The sequence below is a fragment of the Gymnodraco acuticeps genome, unplaced genomic scaffold (genome assembly GCF_902827175.1).
Source record: "Gymnodraco acuticeps unplaced genomic scaffold, fGymAcu1.1, whole genome shotgun sequence".
In the NCBI taxonomy this organism is placed as follows: domain Eukaryota; kingdom Metazoa; phylum Chordata; class Actinopteri; order Perciformes; family Bathydraconidae; genus Gymnodraco; species Gymnodraco acuticeps.
The window spans coordinates 148071-165000 of NW_022991091.1; the positions used below are offsets into that span (position 1 = coordinate 148071).

The window sequence follows — 16930 nt, forward strand, 5'->3', positions numbered from 1 at the left end:
AGAGTGTGTGGAGAGAGAGACAGATACGCGAGGAAACAAATAAGGAAATGAGAACTTTGGTGCAGATCAGCTGGCACGGAGCCGTTATTACGTGTCAGCTGTCGTTGATATTAAAGCTTTTTTAGCTGTCAACCAACTCTCTCTCAGAGGTGACTCGATTCACTCCACAGCATGTCCGAGTGCAGTGCATAGGAACATAAACCATGCCCAAGGCGGGCTAAACAGTTCATCGTCTCCGTCTCTACTATTTATCTCCGAGTGCAGCGATGAGGAAGCTGCCATCCGTAACCAGTGTGCCTTGCTCGTGATTTACCAGTGTATGTGCTGCCACGCACACAATGTTTCAAAAGTGGTTTCTATGTTGCCCTTTATTCGTGTATGTATTTGCGATAAGTGTGCGTCTTTACCAGTGCTTGAATTGGAATGAAAAAGGTGCCAGTACTCTAAAATCAGCAACTTTTTCAAGTCAATTTTATATATACAGCCCACAAACAAGAATTTGGCTACTATAATGCTGGTGGGTTTGTCTCTTTACTACTGTATATTTTAGAAAGGTTCACTGTACTTAACATTTTTTATGATAGGCAGCGGATATGGCTAAAGCTCAGTAAGGTCAATATTAACTGAAAATATAGCAATCAAAGTCTAGATCTTCTGCTGAAGACACATGAAGCAGAGACCTTTCAGGTGAGAGCCCCTCTGGTGGTGTTCAACATTAATGACAAGGAAACAAAGCTCTGGTCAGAAGCATTTTTTATAAAAAGCTTTAACAAAATTAAGTATTTCTGTACATTTTGAATGCAATCTAACTTTCCAACTCAGAAAACGAAAAACGAAAAAGTGCCAAAAGTCTTCTCACATGGCTGAGCTGCTTTGCAATATACTTCACCACTGAAGAATACAAATATGTATAAAGTAAACTATGATGCAATCTAACTTTCCAACTCAGAAAAATGATAAAGAGCATGAACAAAGAACATGTAAAAACAAATGCAAAATTTGCACAATCTAAAATGAGAAACTGTAACTGCAAGTAACAAAGTCTGAGCCGGTAAAGAGTTACATTGAACACCAAGCTGATCAGATAACTCCCTGGTTGGTCTGAAGTCCTTCTATCTCCAGGATCTGTACAAATCGGCACATTATGCCAAAAGTCTTCTCACTGGGTGAGCTGCTTTGCAATATACTTCACATTGTTAGAAAAGGCTCCAGAAGGCCTTGGGGACATCAGTATCAGGGGCTGGAGCTGGACAGGCTCTTTCATCAGCACTTCTCCTTCCCTTTGCCAGCCAGGACCTCACATACTGTTCCGGATTGAACTGTCCTAGTGATGGTCCATTACATTTAATGAAAACCAGGCTGGACAGTCGGCTGACAGAGAGAGCATTCCTTTTTGCAGTAAGGATATCGTTCATGCAGCTGAATGCCCGCTCACACTCACTAGTGGAGACAGCGATGGTTCGGACTGCTTTCAGTAGAGGCTCCATGGCAGCAGGTGTACGGGATGCCCTGGTTTCCTTGTATTCGCGAAAGCCCTGAACAGTCTCTCTTCTGTCCACTTTCAGCACTTCGCACAAACGTAGCACCTCTACGCCTCCCGGCCATGTAATGGGATTTCTCTTGTGCTGACATGAGAGGAGGTTGTGGAAGTCATTCTGTGTCTCAGATTCTCTACCATACTGCGGAAAAACTGACCTGCATGAATCTGTACAAGCCTGCCATTCTCACGCAGGGCAACACCCTTGAAGGACTTCTCAGCTAGAGCTGTATGAACTGTAGTCATGTGTGGGCCAGGCATGGTGACCATGGATTCAAAAACTCGTATTTCTCGAGTTAAGAGCCTATCTGCTGTAGGCAGTGTCATCTCTCTTTTTTGGAGTTGCCGAGAGAGGTCGCTGAGCTCTGTGAGCGCATCGTACATCAGTCCCAGATTGCTGACAAACGTTGCAGATGTGAGCACATCATCCAGGCCCTTGTACTTTGCTCTGTCTCTGGAATCCCTGCTCGTGTCGTTTGCAGCATTTGTGAAGTGATCATGAAGCACTCGGTAGTTTTCCCAGACTGCTCTGACGCTCCTTTCACTTGAAGCCACCCAGCGGATGGACAAAACACGCCCTATCACCAGGAGACGCTGTCCGACTGCTTGCGCACACTGCGCTAACTGCCTCTGATTTTTGGGGGAGGCATGGAACAAGGAATAGAGTTTGTCAAAAAAGATCTGGAAATGATTGAGCCCTGAGACCTCCTTGACCACATCCCCAACTGCCAGCTCTAGACGATGATTGGAGCAGTGCCACACAAACAGGCTTGGGAATTTACTACACAACTGGGTAGCAACGCCTGTTCTCTTCCCTAGCATGACTGAAGCCCCATCACATGCAAAAGAAACGAAACACTGACCTAAAAAGTCCTCGTTAAAATCTCTTCCAAGACACTCCATTAACGCCTTTGTGATGTCATCAGCCGTTGTTCCATCCAACTCGATCAGCTCCCAAAAAACGTTTCGGGCTCAGCATCAGCTAATGCTGAGCGTAGACACACAACAAGCACCGTTTTACCACTAATAGTGGTAGATTCATCGACCAAAACACAGAGTTTTCTTTGGTTTTCTGTAATGTCTTTTGCCATTTTTTTTCTTCAGCTCATGAGCTATGTGGTCGATGATTTCGCCACAGGTTTTATTGGAGTGCAAAACCCTGCCCACGTTCAGCCCATTCAGTTTCTGTACATTCAAATCAATTGGCATGTCTGTGAATGGCCGGCTATGTTTGCCAATTTTATATGCCGTTCTAAAAACTCTGATAGTGGTGTCTAATTCAGATTTATGCATAGACTGCACTTGATGTTGAATAGTTTCACGTGAAGCAGATGTAAGGATGTCAGCAGCTTTTACATGGGCTTGTGATTCTTTATGTTCTTTGATTTTTTTTTCTCAGGCTAGCTTGTTGTTTGCCCTTGTCAACACCGAAATGAGACACTGCACACTCACCCCATTCAGTTGACAGTTTCAGTCCTTGTCCAGTGTGTATTCCCAAAGATTTGACATCTCTGCATATCCGACATCCTAGCTTCTTATCTTTAAGAAGGAGCCATGCATTGGTCTTGCAAAAATATTGCACCTGGTCCGTTGTCCAGCAGTCAGGTGCATCGCTTTGCCCGGTGTTGGTGGTGGCAGTTGAGCCAGCAGCAGCTAACGTTAGAGGCTCTGGAGGAGGCGGCGGAGCTAGTGCTAATGCTAATGCACTAGAACTTGGAGCAGGAGGATCAACCAAAGAAAGCTCCCCATCAGACACAATTTCCAACACAGGCACAGCATTCTCTGTATTTGAAGTTTCTTCCGGCGACAACCGCTGTCTTTTTGCACTTTTATTAATCCACGCTAACATTTTAGAAATGCTAATTTGTGACGTGACTTGCTTTCCTTCTCTCGGGGGCGTGCCTGCTCTGTTCTATCACTCTACATAGCCACCCACTGGGGGGGGTGGGAGTTGCACTGCATAAACACAACACACGTGCATCTAGGTATGTAAATTGTAAAGCATTAAAACATGGTTTTACTAACAGTTTTCAGTATGTTGTTACTTCGGCATTATTATTATTATTATTTTGAAACGTGTATTACTATTAAATCACGGTCAAATAGGTTAATTTTGACATAGTCGTTTCCACCACAGTATTTACATGGAGAAGATAAGCCCCGCCCCCTCTCCAGCACGTTCTGTTTGAATGACAGGAGTAAACAGCTGACAGCCGCTGTGAAACTCCAGCGGTTAGAGCGATGAGAATGTCCGTTCGGCACCTCATGACTCATCTACTGAGTACCGGGCGGCTGTATATATATATGTATGTGTATGTGTGTGTATATATATATATATATATATATATATATATAATAAGAACGGCGGGAGAGTGATGAGTACCGGAGTACCGCCAGCATGCCGGTACTGAGCAAGAAGTGCCGGTACTCCATGGGTCAGAACCAGAAGTGCCGGTACTGCGTACCGGTGAGTACCGGCCCAATTCCAGCACTGGTCTTTACGCAATGCTGTTGGCCTTGCTGTTTGATATTATGCCGCAGGCCCACAGCACGTGACGGTTTTGTGTGCCCTCCCATGAAAATCATATGCCCTCCCTTTAGATTTGTTCTGGCGCCGGGTCTGGGCGCTGTACTTCCGCCACAAAATACACCAAAAGCAGCAAATAAGACCCCCCGAGCATGGTTGCCTGGTTGCCCTTCTGGTTATTCTCCAGCTAAATCCACCGCGGAGAACTACATTTTAGCAACATGTAGTTCATGTAGTTCTCCATGTCAACTTGTTGCTGATGGTTGTGGTAGAGGAGCTGTAGATTTTGCACTAACATCTGTAGCATGGTCAGAAGCGTCTGGAGCACGAACGCAACCCTGTGATCCGCCATTGTTGTTGTTATTTGCGAAACGCAGCAGCAATGGTGCGGGTGACGCAGGGGTGAGCAGGAGAGTGCGGAAGTTTATGAAGAGAATTATGCAGAAGATGTGATGCAGCATATTTTTGGTATATTCATTTTAATCTCACCAATATATAAGAGGTGTATTGCATCATGTTATCCCTAAATATATGTGTGGGTATATACATTCCTGTGTATTAATAGTTGAAGGAACAAAATACATTTTTCCTCTTAAATATAGAGAGGTTTTTTATAGATTCCTGAAACAATGTTCCCTTTTTCTTTAAAGTAGATTAGCGCAATAGTCTTTTTCTTTCACTTTTACCCTTTTCATCAAAAGGGTGCTTTAGGCTATTTTTGAGGGGTAAAATGCAGAATTACTTGTGAGTTCTGTTTTGAGTGAAAAGATTACCCTTTTGAGTGTTTTTCTTGGTTAACCATTAGATATAGTGGCTAAATTCGTTCTAAGTTAATTATGCGCATCCTGCAGGCCTTGAGAATTTAGTCACACAGTTAAGAGAGACAATGGTCCTTTTAGACTAAGGGTGAGCTTACTTCGGGTGAATAAAAGTTCAGAGATGATTGGGGGGGTATGAAGACAGTTAGGCGTTGTTGGTGAGCTAGTTCTGAGGATGTCATGGGATAATGACTGTTATATTCCCAACAAGTATGGCTTTCATAAAGAAACACATGACTTGGGTGATAAGATGTGTTTTGTTGTAAAATGGGCCCGTTTGGTTTTCTGCTGGCCAGCGCTGGGTCACTGTGACAAAGCATATTTTGCGTCTGCCAATGAGAGGACCTGAAAAGATGACCAGCTGACCTCACCCCTTCCTTCTGTCTTCTGGTATATGTTCTGTCGATTCCTGAGTTCGGCCTCTCTTCACATGCTGTCAGGACCGGAAGGATCTCCGCAGCACGCGAACCAGGGCAGAAGTGGGCCGGCTACTTCTTAAAACATTACAATATGATTTTAGTATATTGTATTATATGGTATTGTAATGTATTATAGTGCATTGCATTATTACCTTTGATAATTAAAACAGATTGTTTAAACTGGTATCTGGGTGTTCTCTGTCTGATTTCCTTCCTGTTATGATTTTAAGCAGGACTCGTCAAAACGACACGCGGAGCCGAGTGGGGTTGTAAAAACCTCAAAACTCCAACAAAGTGGTGACCCAGACGTTTACGAGTGGGCGTTCAGAGGGAGTCACATCAGCAGGCAGCGGACGAAGCTGTCCAGGGGTGACACCTCAAAATACTTTCTGACAACTAAAAACAGAGCTCTATACAAAATATCAGGTAAGCACGGATACCCGTTACACTCAATCTGTGATTTGGCTATATTCAAATTTTTTAGAGTTGTCAGGAATATTTCTCAGTGTCTAGTCTTCACGCTAAAGATAATGCAATGCATATTTTAGCATAGGTAGGTAACTAACTAAGAATAATAAGATTAATAAAGCAACGGTTAGGAACCTCGTGGATTTTTCAGAATCGCACGACTAACTCGTTAGCTCCACGTGAAGCGATGAGGAGTGTAAGATGAAGGTGAAAGGCCCCATGCGGTTTTTTCAGAAATCGACATGGCTAACCCATCGGGGGAGTTCAGTGGTTTCTAATGATTCCATCCAGAACTAAATTGAATAATGTTTTACAGTATCATAGGAACTGCAGTTGCATTATAAGTAAAATCCAAGAAGAGTTACGCAAATTTCAAATAACCATTTTGAAAGGACCGGAATCTCGTTCTCTTGTTCTGTGGGGTTAATCTATCTAGCCAAAGGTGACGATAAAGAGATTATGTTATCTGTTGAAATAAACATCGCACCATAAAGCTGGATAGACTGTTCGGGGAATAATTTTCTGTGAATAATTACTAATAGATAAGGGAGAAAAGTCAGATAAAGAAATGCGTGGTCACCAGGGGTTAAAGAAAGCCCCCCTTTTTCTTCACAGCTTTCCTCTAATTGCTGAAGCAGCAGCCCGAAGTGTGACTGCTTGTGCTTCTTCTCAAAATGCCTCAAAAATGGCTGCTGAGCGTTGAATTTAAAACAAGGAGTGAATAATCAACAACTGGTCTGAAGTTGGAGTGAATAACATTGAAAATTAATAGATCAATGTGTCGTAGATATTTAAATAAATAAGAAACTATAATTTGTCGTTTTTAGCATAGTTTTTGTGGGATGCAGTTACGTCACATTGTGGTTTTCATGAGAAGTTTTGAGAACTGATTGTTACTATTGCATTGCATTGTGAATTTTGTGCTATTTGTCATTAGGTAGTTTTTGTAATATCATTAGTAGACATTAATTGTGTTTATGAAGAAAGAGTAAGTAAACAGGAGGGATCTGTTCATGTTTAAACATGACAGAGGTGCTGCACGAGGCTAAAAGCACACTGTTGGCTAAACACAGAGAGGTGATTGATGAGAGAAGCTTGTGCAGGAGCAGCTGCAGGGCACAGAGAGAGAGAGACAGGAGAAGTAGATGTTTTGAAGAGTTCAGAGAGAGTACAACTTATATAAAGTTAACTACTAGTCTGAAGAATGTTATATTGTTTTGTGAGTAAACATGAAGTAAAAATATAAGAACAACATGCTTATCTAGGTTAACAGAAAGCTGCTATTAACCAGTTTCAGCAGCTACTGTCCTATCTGTGTTCCAAAGAGAACATACGTTGCATTTACAATTCATATTAAGAAAGTTCACAATTGATACCATTAAAGGCCGTTTTGGATTAATAGGGCGTGTCTGTCATAAACATTCGTGCTCGGATGGAATAAAGTGTTGAGATGTTCTCAAGAGTGGGAGTTTTCACAACGCTTTTTAGTTTGTATTGAAACAATTAAGTGGTAAGGACAGAAAAACTGTTCCGTGATGATTTCTTTAGGTTTTAGCTTTAGTCATGGAGATTACATTTTGTGAGGAAACTTTTCCACCAATAATAACTGTTCAAAATATATATTCATTAACTGTAATCAGATTACTTGTTTTTCAAATATAGCGCTAAATACAGTTAGTTTTGTATTCTGTTACAAATCTAACCTGCTTGTAACACAAGTTAGATAAACAATTAAAATAAATAATAGAATAAGCAAGTGGTTAAGGAGGGTTTCCTGTTTGGCTCATTTGATTTGGAAATCAAGTAAGGAAGAATAGTGTTTTATGAGAACTGTCATTCCTCATGGTTTTTAAAGATAAATCATCAGTTTGTTTGGACTTTGATGTAGAAATAGGATCATGGTGGAGAAGGAAGACCTTTTTTGGTTTCGAATTAAAGAAGATTTTAAAGATGAAGTTTATTTTATTTTTTTCTGACTAGAATTTTAGAAGCAGGACTTCAACTAGACAAGATATTTTACAATGTGGTTTTACTACTTTTAATGGAGTAAATAATCTGGGTAGACTACTGCCATTGGTTTGTTTTAACATTCACATGTTTCAGCATTCCTGACCATATAGACACTCAGCCGTTTTATTTTGTAACCCTTTGGGGGAGAGATTTAAATTGAGTTTTTCTCCAGTTGCTGATTTGCTGTGATTATAGCAGCACTGGATAGTTGTGCGCCACCTTTGGGTTGTACTCTGAATCAGTGTGTTGGTGAAGAGTTGCTCACTACAGAAACAGAAGAACTGTGCAAAGAACGCATCTCTGAGGAGGGTTTGACATTTTGCTTGGGCCTTGTTGCCGAGGCAACAGTGGTGTGAAGAGGAACTGCAGTTTTTGGGGATTCCTGCTGTGCAGAGGACAACGTGTGTCTGCTGATTGTACCACATTGATCCAGAGGTTCCTTCCCCCTCAGGACATCCCAGTGCAAAACAAGAGTTTCATTGATCCAATTCACTACAGCTGCAGAAGACAACGCATCACTGACTGTTCACATTATGACCGGGCTTGTCTCAGATCGTTCAGACTCTGAAGAAATTATGCGATGATTTTACAGCATAACTGTGCAAGAGTTTTCCAGAGGGTGGTGTACAACAATAGGTTTAGTGTTTGAGAAGGGAGGCTGATTGTTTAAACGATGGTCTGGAATGCTGAAAAGATTAAAGTTTAATATCCTTGTTTAGCAAACAACACATCTGATTATTAGGTCACACCTAATAATCTTGACATATAAACTAACTATGAGTCAGAAGATGAATGGATTTTATATCCTAGAGAGGGTTAGTTATGTTGCGAATACTTCACAAGGTATTTGCTAATGTATTTTGAAGAACAAATAACAAGGACACAAGTCCAATTTTGTTTTGTTTTTAGGTTAAATTGTCCATTACCAAAACTGTTCACCTTATGTCTAGATTTGGACTTTGATGGTAAGGGAGTATTTAGGCTTATTTTTATACATCTGACATTTTCAAATATGTTGGCTATTCACTAGATAGACATTGGTTAAGAACTTTTCTGAAGATTGAATATTTGTTCCATTTCTAAATATTCCTATTTAAAAAGTAATTTTAGAGTAAAGAAGACTGATGCTGTAATTGGACATAATGTGAGGCCTTCAATCACCCATTGTAATGGTGCATATTATTGACGACTAATAGGGAGGAGGGGTCACTCGACCCACCCTGCAGTGGTTTTTAAAATCTTATGCAGCTTCACAGGAAGCGCACGGCACCAGATTATGAGTTTGGAAGACTAGCGTCACCACCTCCTAATGGACATTAATTTAGTTAGTAATTAACTGACATTTAGAGATGTTAAAGAGTAAAAACATACCTACAATAAGTGATAATTCCTAAATTTAGCTACAAACCATTGATGAAATGACTTCTGTTTTTAGAATCCTTGATAAAGGAAGGAGTGATTGTTACATATTCGGACACCCAAGATTCCACGCACTGTTAAAGAGGTTAACATTGTTTTTAAGTGGACCAGATTTGAAGATAAATGAATATGAGTTATGAAATACATAGCAGAGCTTTACAGATCCTAGTAATGGTTTGACTCAAGATGATAATTATGTGCACAAGTTTCTGAAATATATCTATTAGACATTTTAATATGGATTAGGTGTTGATAAACTGCAGTAGTAGTACAATAAGGAAGTGACATTTTTTGGCTAAACACTTTTCGGGGAATGTGGGAAGCAGCTGTCTCAATGAAAAGTTAGAGATATCTTGAACATTATAGTTGTAATTGTGAATTAATAAATGATGGCGCTCCATATATACATATTTGTGTAGACAAAGGATACTGGCCTATGCTGAAATGTCAAAGTCTCTGCAGAGCACGACACATGGCCAAAAAAGACTGAGACCAACTGACCTTTGACCCTGACCGACAGTATAACTTGACAAGGCACTGTGAATGACTGACTCTGGGGTGGACCTGACCAAACTTGACTTTACAACCTGACAGTGTGAGTGTGAATGTGAGTGTATGTCTGCATGTGATCAGTGCAACTGCATGATTTAAAACAATGACTAATCAAGCATGTTTTTGGACTAACACATTTTTCTGGGCCTCAATAACATTCCACAGAATTGGAAAACCGCACTTGTGCACTCCCACAGGAGGTGGCAGTTTGCAGAATGTGGAACTCAAACTAAAACATGAAGATTCTGTTTCTTTTAGGACTGAAGGATGGAGAGAAACACTTCATTTCACTGGAGTGTTTACTGTGGAAATGATGGATGTACATTTGGGAAAAAATGTTTGATATTTTCTTAGAATCCATTATTACCTGAAGGTTTTCTTCCCATACAGGATTTTGGTTACACATGAGTCATGTGTAAAAAGGGGGAGTGTACGGCTGCCCCAACTCGATTGTTCAATCTGACCATTGATTGACGGTTTTAGAATTGACCTGCTCCATATCTGGGGATAAGATACTGTTTGGTGAATGTTGACATGTCTCTAATATTGATTGAGTTATAACAGGTAACACAGATGCAGAATCAGTGGCCAAGGGGCTACTGTGAGAGATGTGATTCCAGAATGGAATACTGAAGAAGTTGACCTGTGAGTAATGTTTCAACAGGTATAAAAGTAACTGAGGTTTGAAATGTAGAAAGAACATATTACAGTTAAAACTAAAACATAGTAATGTAATGAGACATAATTTAATTTAGACAACATCATGTAACTAGCCTGGTAAAGAAGTAAAAGCCATAGACTTTATTGTTTAGGTCATTATGAGGATATACATTTCATCTAAATTTATAAGACATTTGATGACAGTTTGTTGGAATTCTGTATTCATTTTTTCAGCGTGATAATATCTAAGCACTGACAGGTAAAAGCAGTATCACCAGGAAATCATTCACTTTGTTAGTATCATGATTTTGGTTGTTTTTGAATCCATAACATTAGTGTGTTTCTTTACTAGAAACATTAGCAGTTCATATTATATTTGGATTTTAAATAGGATCTCAAGGATTTCATTTAAAAATAAACACAGATGCTTGTCAGAAATTCAGAGCTATTGAAATATGTTATTTAGTTTACCTAAAGATGTTGGGGTTCTTATTTAGTTGGCACAGTCCAAATATTAAGATTCTGAAGCTGCACTGGCAGATAGGAGGTCTACAATTAATTTAGAAAACCTGTTCACAGACGGCTGTTGTTTCAAGACACCCCACCAACAGGCTCCAAGTGGGTCAAAACAGCTGAGCGTAGGCTTGAGGGAGTTGTATCAGATTTCTCCACACAGGTTGCTGGCGCCAAAAGGGGGACCCGAGAAGCACGAGGCCGACACAGCGGTGTTCGTCTGGCTGAAAGTCATCAGGACAAAGTGGCTCAACCCCAGGCTCTCCGGCCCCGACCGAGTGACCCAGAGGACATCCCATGCCGTCCGCCTAGAAGGAAAGGGGGACAACTGGTACCACTGGAGCCAGTGTGCGGTCGGGGAAAACACCTGCGAGGACCCTAGACGACATCAGGACAGACCTGGCCCTCGTCAAGGCAGTCGACCCGGGAGGCATCATCAGCGGGCCGGAGAAGGAGAATCGGGAAGACATCTCTCCAGCATCGACCCGGAAGCCGCCATCAGCGGGCCGGAGGAGGAGGAGGAGGAAGACATCTCTCTAGCAGGCAGCCCAGAAACTGCTGTCAGCGGATCGGGGGGACAAAGACACGGCAAGCCAGGACGGCACAGGGGACTTGTCAAGGCAGCAGAGGAGTCTACTTCTCTGATCAGTTCCACCCGTGAAGGGCTAGCCGCATCTCCCCCTCCCTATCAGCTGCCCCTTGTTGGCGTATTCCTCTGAGGGGGGGGGGGCTGATGATTCACCACACAAGGAGACTGCACTAGCACCCAGCTGCCCCCTCATGGTTCCTTCACTGCCATGGAAAGTGGTGTTCTGTCTCCATGAAGGTTTCAAGTACTCTAAATACCAGCTTCGGATGGATTTATACAATGTTTGGGGGACGGACACAGTAGAAAAGAATGACAGTGGGTATATGTTTCAAAATGCCTTGTTTAAAGTTTATCTCTGGAGAAAGAGATAAAAAGGGGGAATTGCGGAAGTTTATGAAGAGAATTATGCAGAAGATGTGATGCAGCATATTTTTGGTATATTCATTTTAATCTCACCAATATATAAGAGGTGTATTGCATCATGTTATCCCTAAATATATGTGTGGGTATATAAATTCCTGTGTATTAATAGTTGAAGGAACAAAATACATTTTTCCTCTTAAATATAGAGAGGTTTTTTATAGATTCCTGAAACAATGTTCCCTTTTCTTTAAAGTAGATTAGCGCAATAGTCTTTTTCTTTCACTTTTACCCTTTTCATCAAAAGGGTGCTTTAGGCTATTTTTGAGGGGTAAAATGCAGAATTACTTGTGAGTTCTGTTTTGAGTGAAAAGATTACCCTTTTGAGTGTTTTTCTTGGTTAACCATTAGATATAGTGGCTAAATTCGTTCTAAGTTAATTATGCGCATCCTGCAGGCCTTGAGAATTTAGTCACACAGTTAAGAGAGACAATGGTCCTTTTAGACTAAGGGTGAGCTTACTTCGGGTGAATAAAAGTTCAGAGATGATTGGGGGGGTATGAAGACAGTTAGGCGTTGTTGGTGAGCTAGTTCTGAGGATGTCATGGGATAATGACTGTTATATTCCCAACAAGTATGGCTTTCATAAAGAAACACATGACTTGGGTGATAAGATGTGTTTTGTTGTAAAATGGGCCCGTTTGGTTTTCTGCTGGCCAGCGCTGGGTCACTGTGACAAAGCATATTTTGCGTCTGCCAATGAGAGGACCTGAAAAGATGACCAGCTGACCTCACCCCTTCCTTCTGTCTTCTGGTATATGTTCTGTCGATTCCTGAGTTCGGCCTCTCTTCACATGCTGTCAGGACCGGAAGGATCTCCGCAGCACGCGAACCAGGGCAGAAGTGGGCCGGCTACTTCTTAAAACATTACAATATGATTTTAGTATATTGTATTATATGGTATTGTAATGTATTATAGTGCATTGCATTATTACCTTTGATAATTAAAACAGATTGTTTAAACTGGTATCTGGGTGTTCTCTGTCTGATTTCCTTCCTGTTATGATTTTAAGCAGGACACGTCAAAACGACACGCGGAGCCGAGTGGGGTTGTAAAAACCTCAAAACTCCAACAAGAGGTAGGGAGAGGCGGGGCTATGATCGTTTAGGGCGTACACACAGTGCAGCAAGCGTTACGTTACCAGCTGGGTAGGATTTTCACCGGCGGCCATGACGGTCATGCCGTCATTGCCCCTCGGTCTGGCCATGGATGTATAATAAGAACTGGATACAGCGTGGGAGGCGGGGCCTCATTCATTCCTATGAGAGCTGCTCATTAGCGCATGATGATAAAATGGCCCAACTTTTGAGAGAGTGAAACGTCACAGATTACCCAGCATGCCTGAGAAGTACCCGTATGTGCACTCATAGAGCATGCGCAACTTTAACCAAAATGCTCGTTCACATCAAGCACGTCAATTTGCGTACACGTAACAGCACCGCGCGTTCATGACAGCATGGTAATGGATTGTTGTTATCATGGATTTGATATGAACGAGGCAGCAGTTAGCAGCTAGCGGCTAGCTAGTAATGATGCTAATGTACACATCAATCGTTATGTACTTATATTACGCTGTAACAGGATCTAGTGATATCCAACAGAGCTTCATTTAGCATGAAATAATTATTGCACTATATATATATATATATATATATATATTTATATACAGTGCAATAAGCTTCTTAGTGCAATACGAAGCTACAGGGATAGTTAATAATGTCGGTAATATTAACTTTATTTAATACAACATTTACGGTACAAGATTTAATCATACAGCCCATGTAGTATGATAATGAATTACAGCAAACATGTGCAATATATCCATTATTACAGCTCCGTGGGATGGCAGTAAGACGATATGGATCCGTTCTTATCCATGGGTAAAGATAAACGCAACTCACATTGGTTTCTCATACAGCATCTCTGTAAACTACGTGTATTCACTGAATTTCACTCTCTGCCTTTAACGGCTCTTGTAGCTCCAATAGCTCCAGCCCCACCCTCCCTGTGAGCACAGTGTGCTCTGATTGGTCGGGACACGTAACATGAACGTGCCGGGCGGCGCGGTCCCGTGGGTTAGATGCACGTTCATAATGCAGAGGGATAACTCTCAGAATAACGTTATTAGCACATTTTTACAACTTGAGGAACGAATGTTTTTAATAAGGGCTATACAAGTGTTCATACTGGGTAGTTTATTTAGTTTAAAACAAATTATCCAACAAGTTACAGACCACTCTTTCCCCATGTAAGTCAATGGGAAAAAGTGTTTCCGGGCCTGGCAACCAAACGGAAGTGTAGTACCGCCGTTTGGCCAGCACGAATATTTTCATCTGAGTCCGGCGCACTTCCTGGGGGCTTGGGTCTGGCCGTGAAGCCCCGAAAAGAATTGTACGTCCTACGGCCACCATGGCCTGTGTGCCCCTGATACTGTTTAAATCTCGATGTTGCTTTAAAAGCGTCAGAACAGTGGTTTCTGAACTGCATTATGCTGCGTTCACAATGGACGCGATGCGAATATTCTCATCGTTCTAACCACTGGAGTTTCACGCGGCTGTCAGCTGTTTACTCCTGTCATTCAAACAGGATGCGCTGGAGAGGGGGCGGGGCTTATATCCATGTAAATACTGTGGTGGAAACCAACTATGATACAATTTATTTTACCGTGATTTAATTGTAATTAACGTTTCAAAATGATGCCCAAGTAACTAACTACTGATAACGGTTAGTAAAAACCATGCTTTGACAAGTGTGCAGACAAGACGGCAGGCGAAAAACTTTTAAAATGCGTGTTCTCTGAATTGAGTGATCTCCATTCGATCAGATCAGGCTAAACTAACCTGTATCAGCTCCGTCCAAACTCACAACAACGTCCTAAAGACAGAATTAAAGCAGCGACTGTATTCGCCATGACACAGACAGTCTGTGTCTTGTATGTTTAACTTTTGTCTAGTTTCTAAACAGATATGAGGAGCTGTGAGGAGTTGATTAAAGAGACTCTCTGTATGCTTGTTCCAGGGTTTCCGTTAGCCGGTAATTACCGGTTTTTAGCTGGTACAATTTATTAAAAACCGGTAAATTCAAAACCTGCCGGTCAAAATGTCTGGTAATAATTAGGAAGGCTCCGATAGATCGGCCACCGGTCATTATCGGCCGATATTCACTCTTAATAGTTTGATCGGTGCTCTATATAAAGAACGATCAGGAGAGCTGGATCTGATCGATATGGACATAAACGCGAGTGAAGTATAACCGGACACGCGAGAGAGAGATCAGATCAGCTGCTGAGTCAGACCGAGACAAGCAGCTCTGCATAATCACCTGAAGCCCCGCCCTCTGTTTAGCTGCATGAGAAACTGACGGGCTGTCAGGAGAGAGGGAGGGAGAGGGGAAAAGAGATGATCCGTTTCTCCCGTGTTATTATTCAAAGTTAATGTAAACTTTTGAATAATGTACGTTATCTACTACAAGTAGTTTGTTTGAATGTAATAATTATGTTGTTTGTTGTTTGTGGAATCATTTATTGAAAAATGGATCTGAATTTTTCGATCTGTTACGATTATAGACTGAAGCAATATAAAAATGAGCCCCGTGAACTGAGTTTTAAACTGAAGCATATCTGCTCATAGTCCGGTAATGACCTGCTAACGGAAACTCTGCTACACAACTCTTACTATTATTATTGAAATATGACCGGTAAGTTTCAAATGTATCCGGTAAAATAAATTCTGCCCGGACATTTGACCGGCGAGAAAAAATCCTAGCGGAAACCCTGGCTTGTTCATACAGTTGAATGTTTGAGCTTCACTGTGCACTGCTGAATGATGTATGTGCAGAGTTTGACCCTTGAAGGCTGTTTCTTCTGCTCTGAAATGGAATATATTTGTTACATATTAATATAATTTTAGTTTTTTTGATTTCGAATTTGTGAATGGGAGAAGTAGATCGAAAAAATACTAAACACTAATTATTCAAAGTAGTGTATTTCCTTTTATATACGGTAATACTAAGGAGGCATAGGCCTATATCAGGGGTGCCCAACCAGAATCGGGAGATCGCGAGATGTGTCTAAAAATAGAACAACAATATTCTGTTTTATCGTTAATGTCCTATATGATGATATCATGTTTGACATTATTGATATTAAAAAAGTAATTTGTTTCCCATGTCATTCGTGTGTTTTTCTTATCAGAAAGTGTAGTTATTTATTTGTAAACTCCAAATCCCAATGTTTCCCTCAATGGCCTTTGTGCCCTGGCATGTGGCCTTTGCGCCCTGAAAAAATGTGTGACACCAAAGGCCAAATGGCCTTGCCCCTAAAATGACGAAAATCCAAGCCTGGTTACCAGACGTTCCCACTTTGGGATGCATTATCGTTTGAGGGCTCCGTTTCCGCGGTTCGGTTACGGCCTCATGTGGATAAATTACGATCAAGAACTATAGCGGATAACACCCGTTTCGTCTCCGTGTGGACGGGGCCTTATATTCTTAGCTGATGTTTTGAGGCTAAAATCATTTTATTGTTGTTTTCACAGTTACCAAATATGCTAATTTACAAGAAATGGATGTGGAAAAGCAGATACAGAATGTGTTGTTGTCATACAGTGTAACAAACCTTTATATTTTACGAAACTTTTTTTTAAAGAACTTAATCCAGAAATAGAACAGCAGTAGCATATTTTTCTCCAAGGTAGTGTGAGTTTTCATTGCTGGCACATATGCAGGTATAAGCCTCCTGTGTGGGTCTCATGTCTCTTTGTGTCCCAGCACAGCGTCGTAGATCTTCCCGGTGAGGCGGTGCTGGGTGCCGGAGAATCCGGCGGCAGTCAGCAGGGCAGCGTACTGAGCAGCTGTCCTCTCTCTCCCCTCCGTCTGCACCAGCATGTTCAGGGAGTAGAGCTGCACCGTCACCGGGCCGGTGCCGTCCTCATGGAGCAACGCCTCCACCAGCAACACAGCACCTCCTGCAGGACCGACCCCAATGTCAGCTTTGTTTT

General features: G+C 41.6%; 1 protein-coding gene across 1 annotated transcript in view; it reads right to left on the reverse strand.

Annotated features, from left to right (window-relative positions):
• Positions 1-16679: 16679 nt before the first annotated feature.
• Positions 16680-16930, reverse strand: part of asmt (acetylserotonin O-methyltransferase) — a 25364-nt gene continuing 25113 nt past the window's right edge. The window contains exon 8 of the mRNA XM_034236927.1: positions 16680-16897. Within this exon, the coding sequence (XP_034092818.1) occupies positions 16680-16897 (218 nt within the window). The remainder of the gene's footprint in view (positions 16898-16930) is intronic.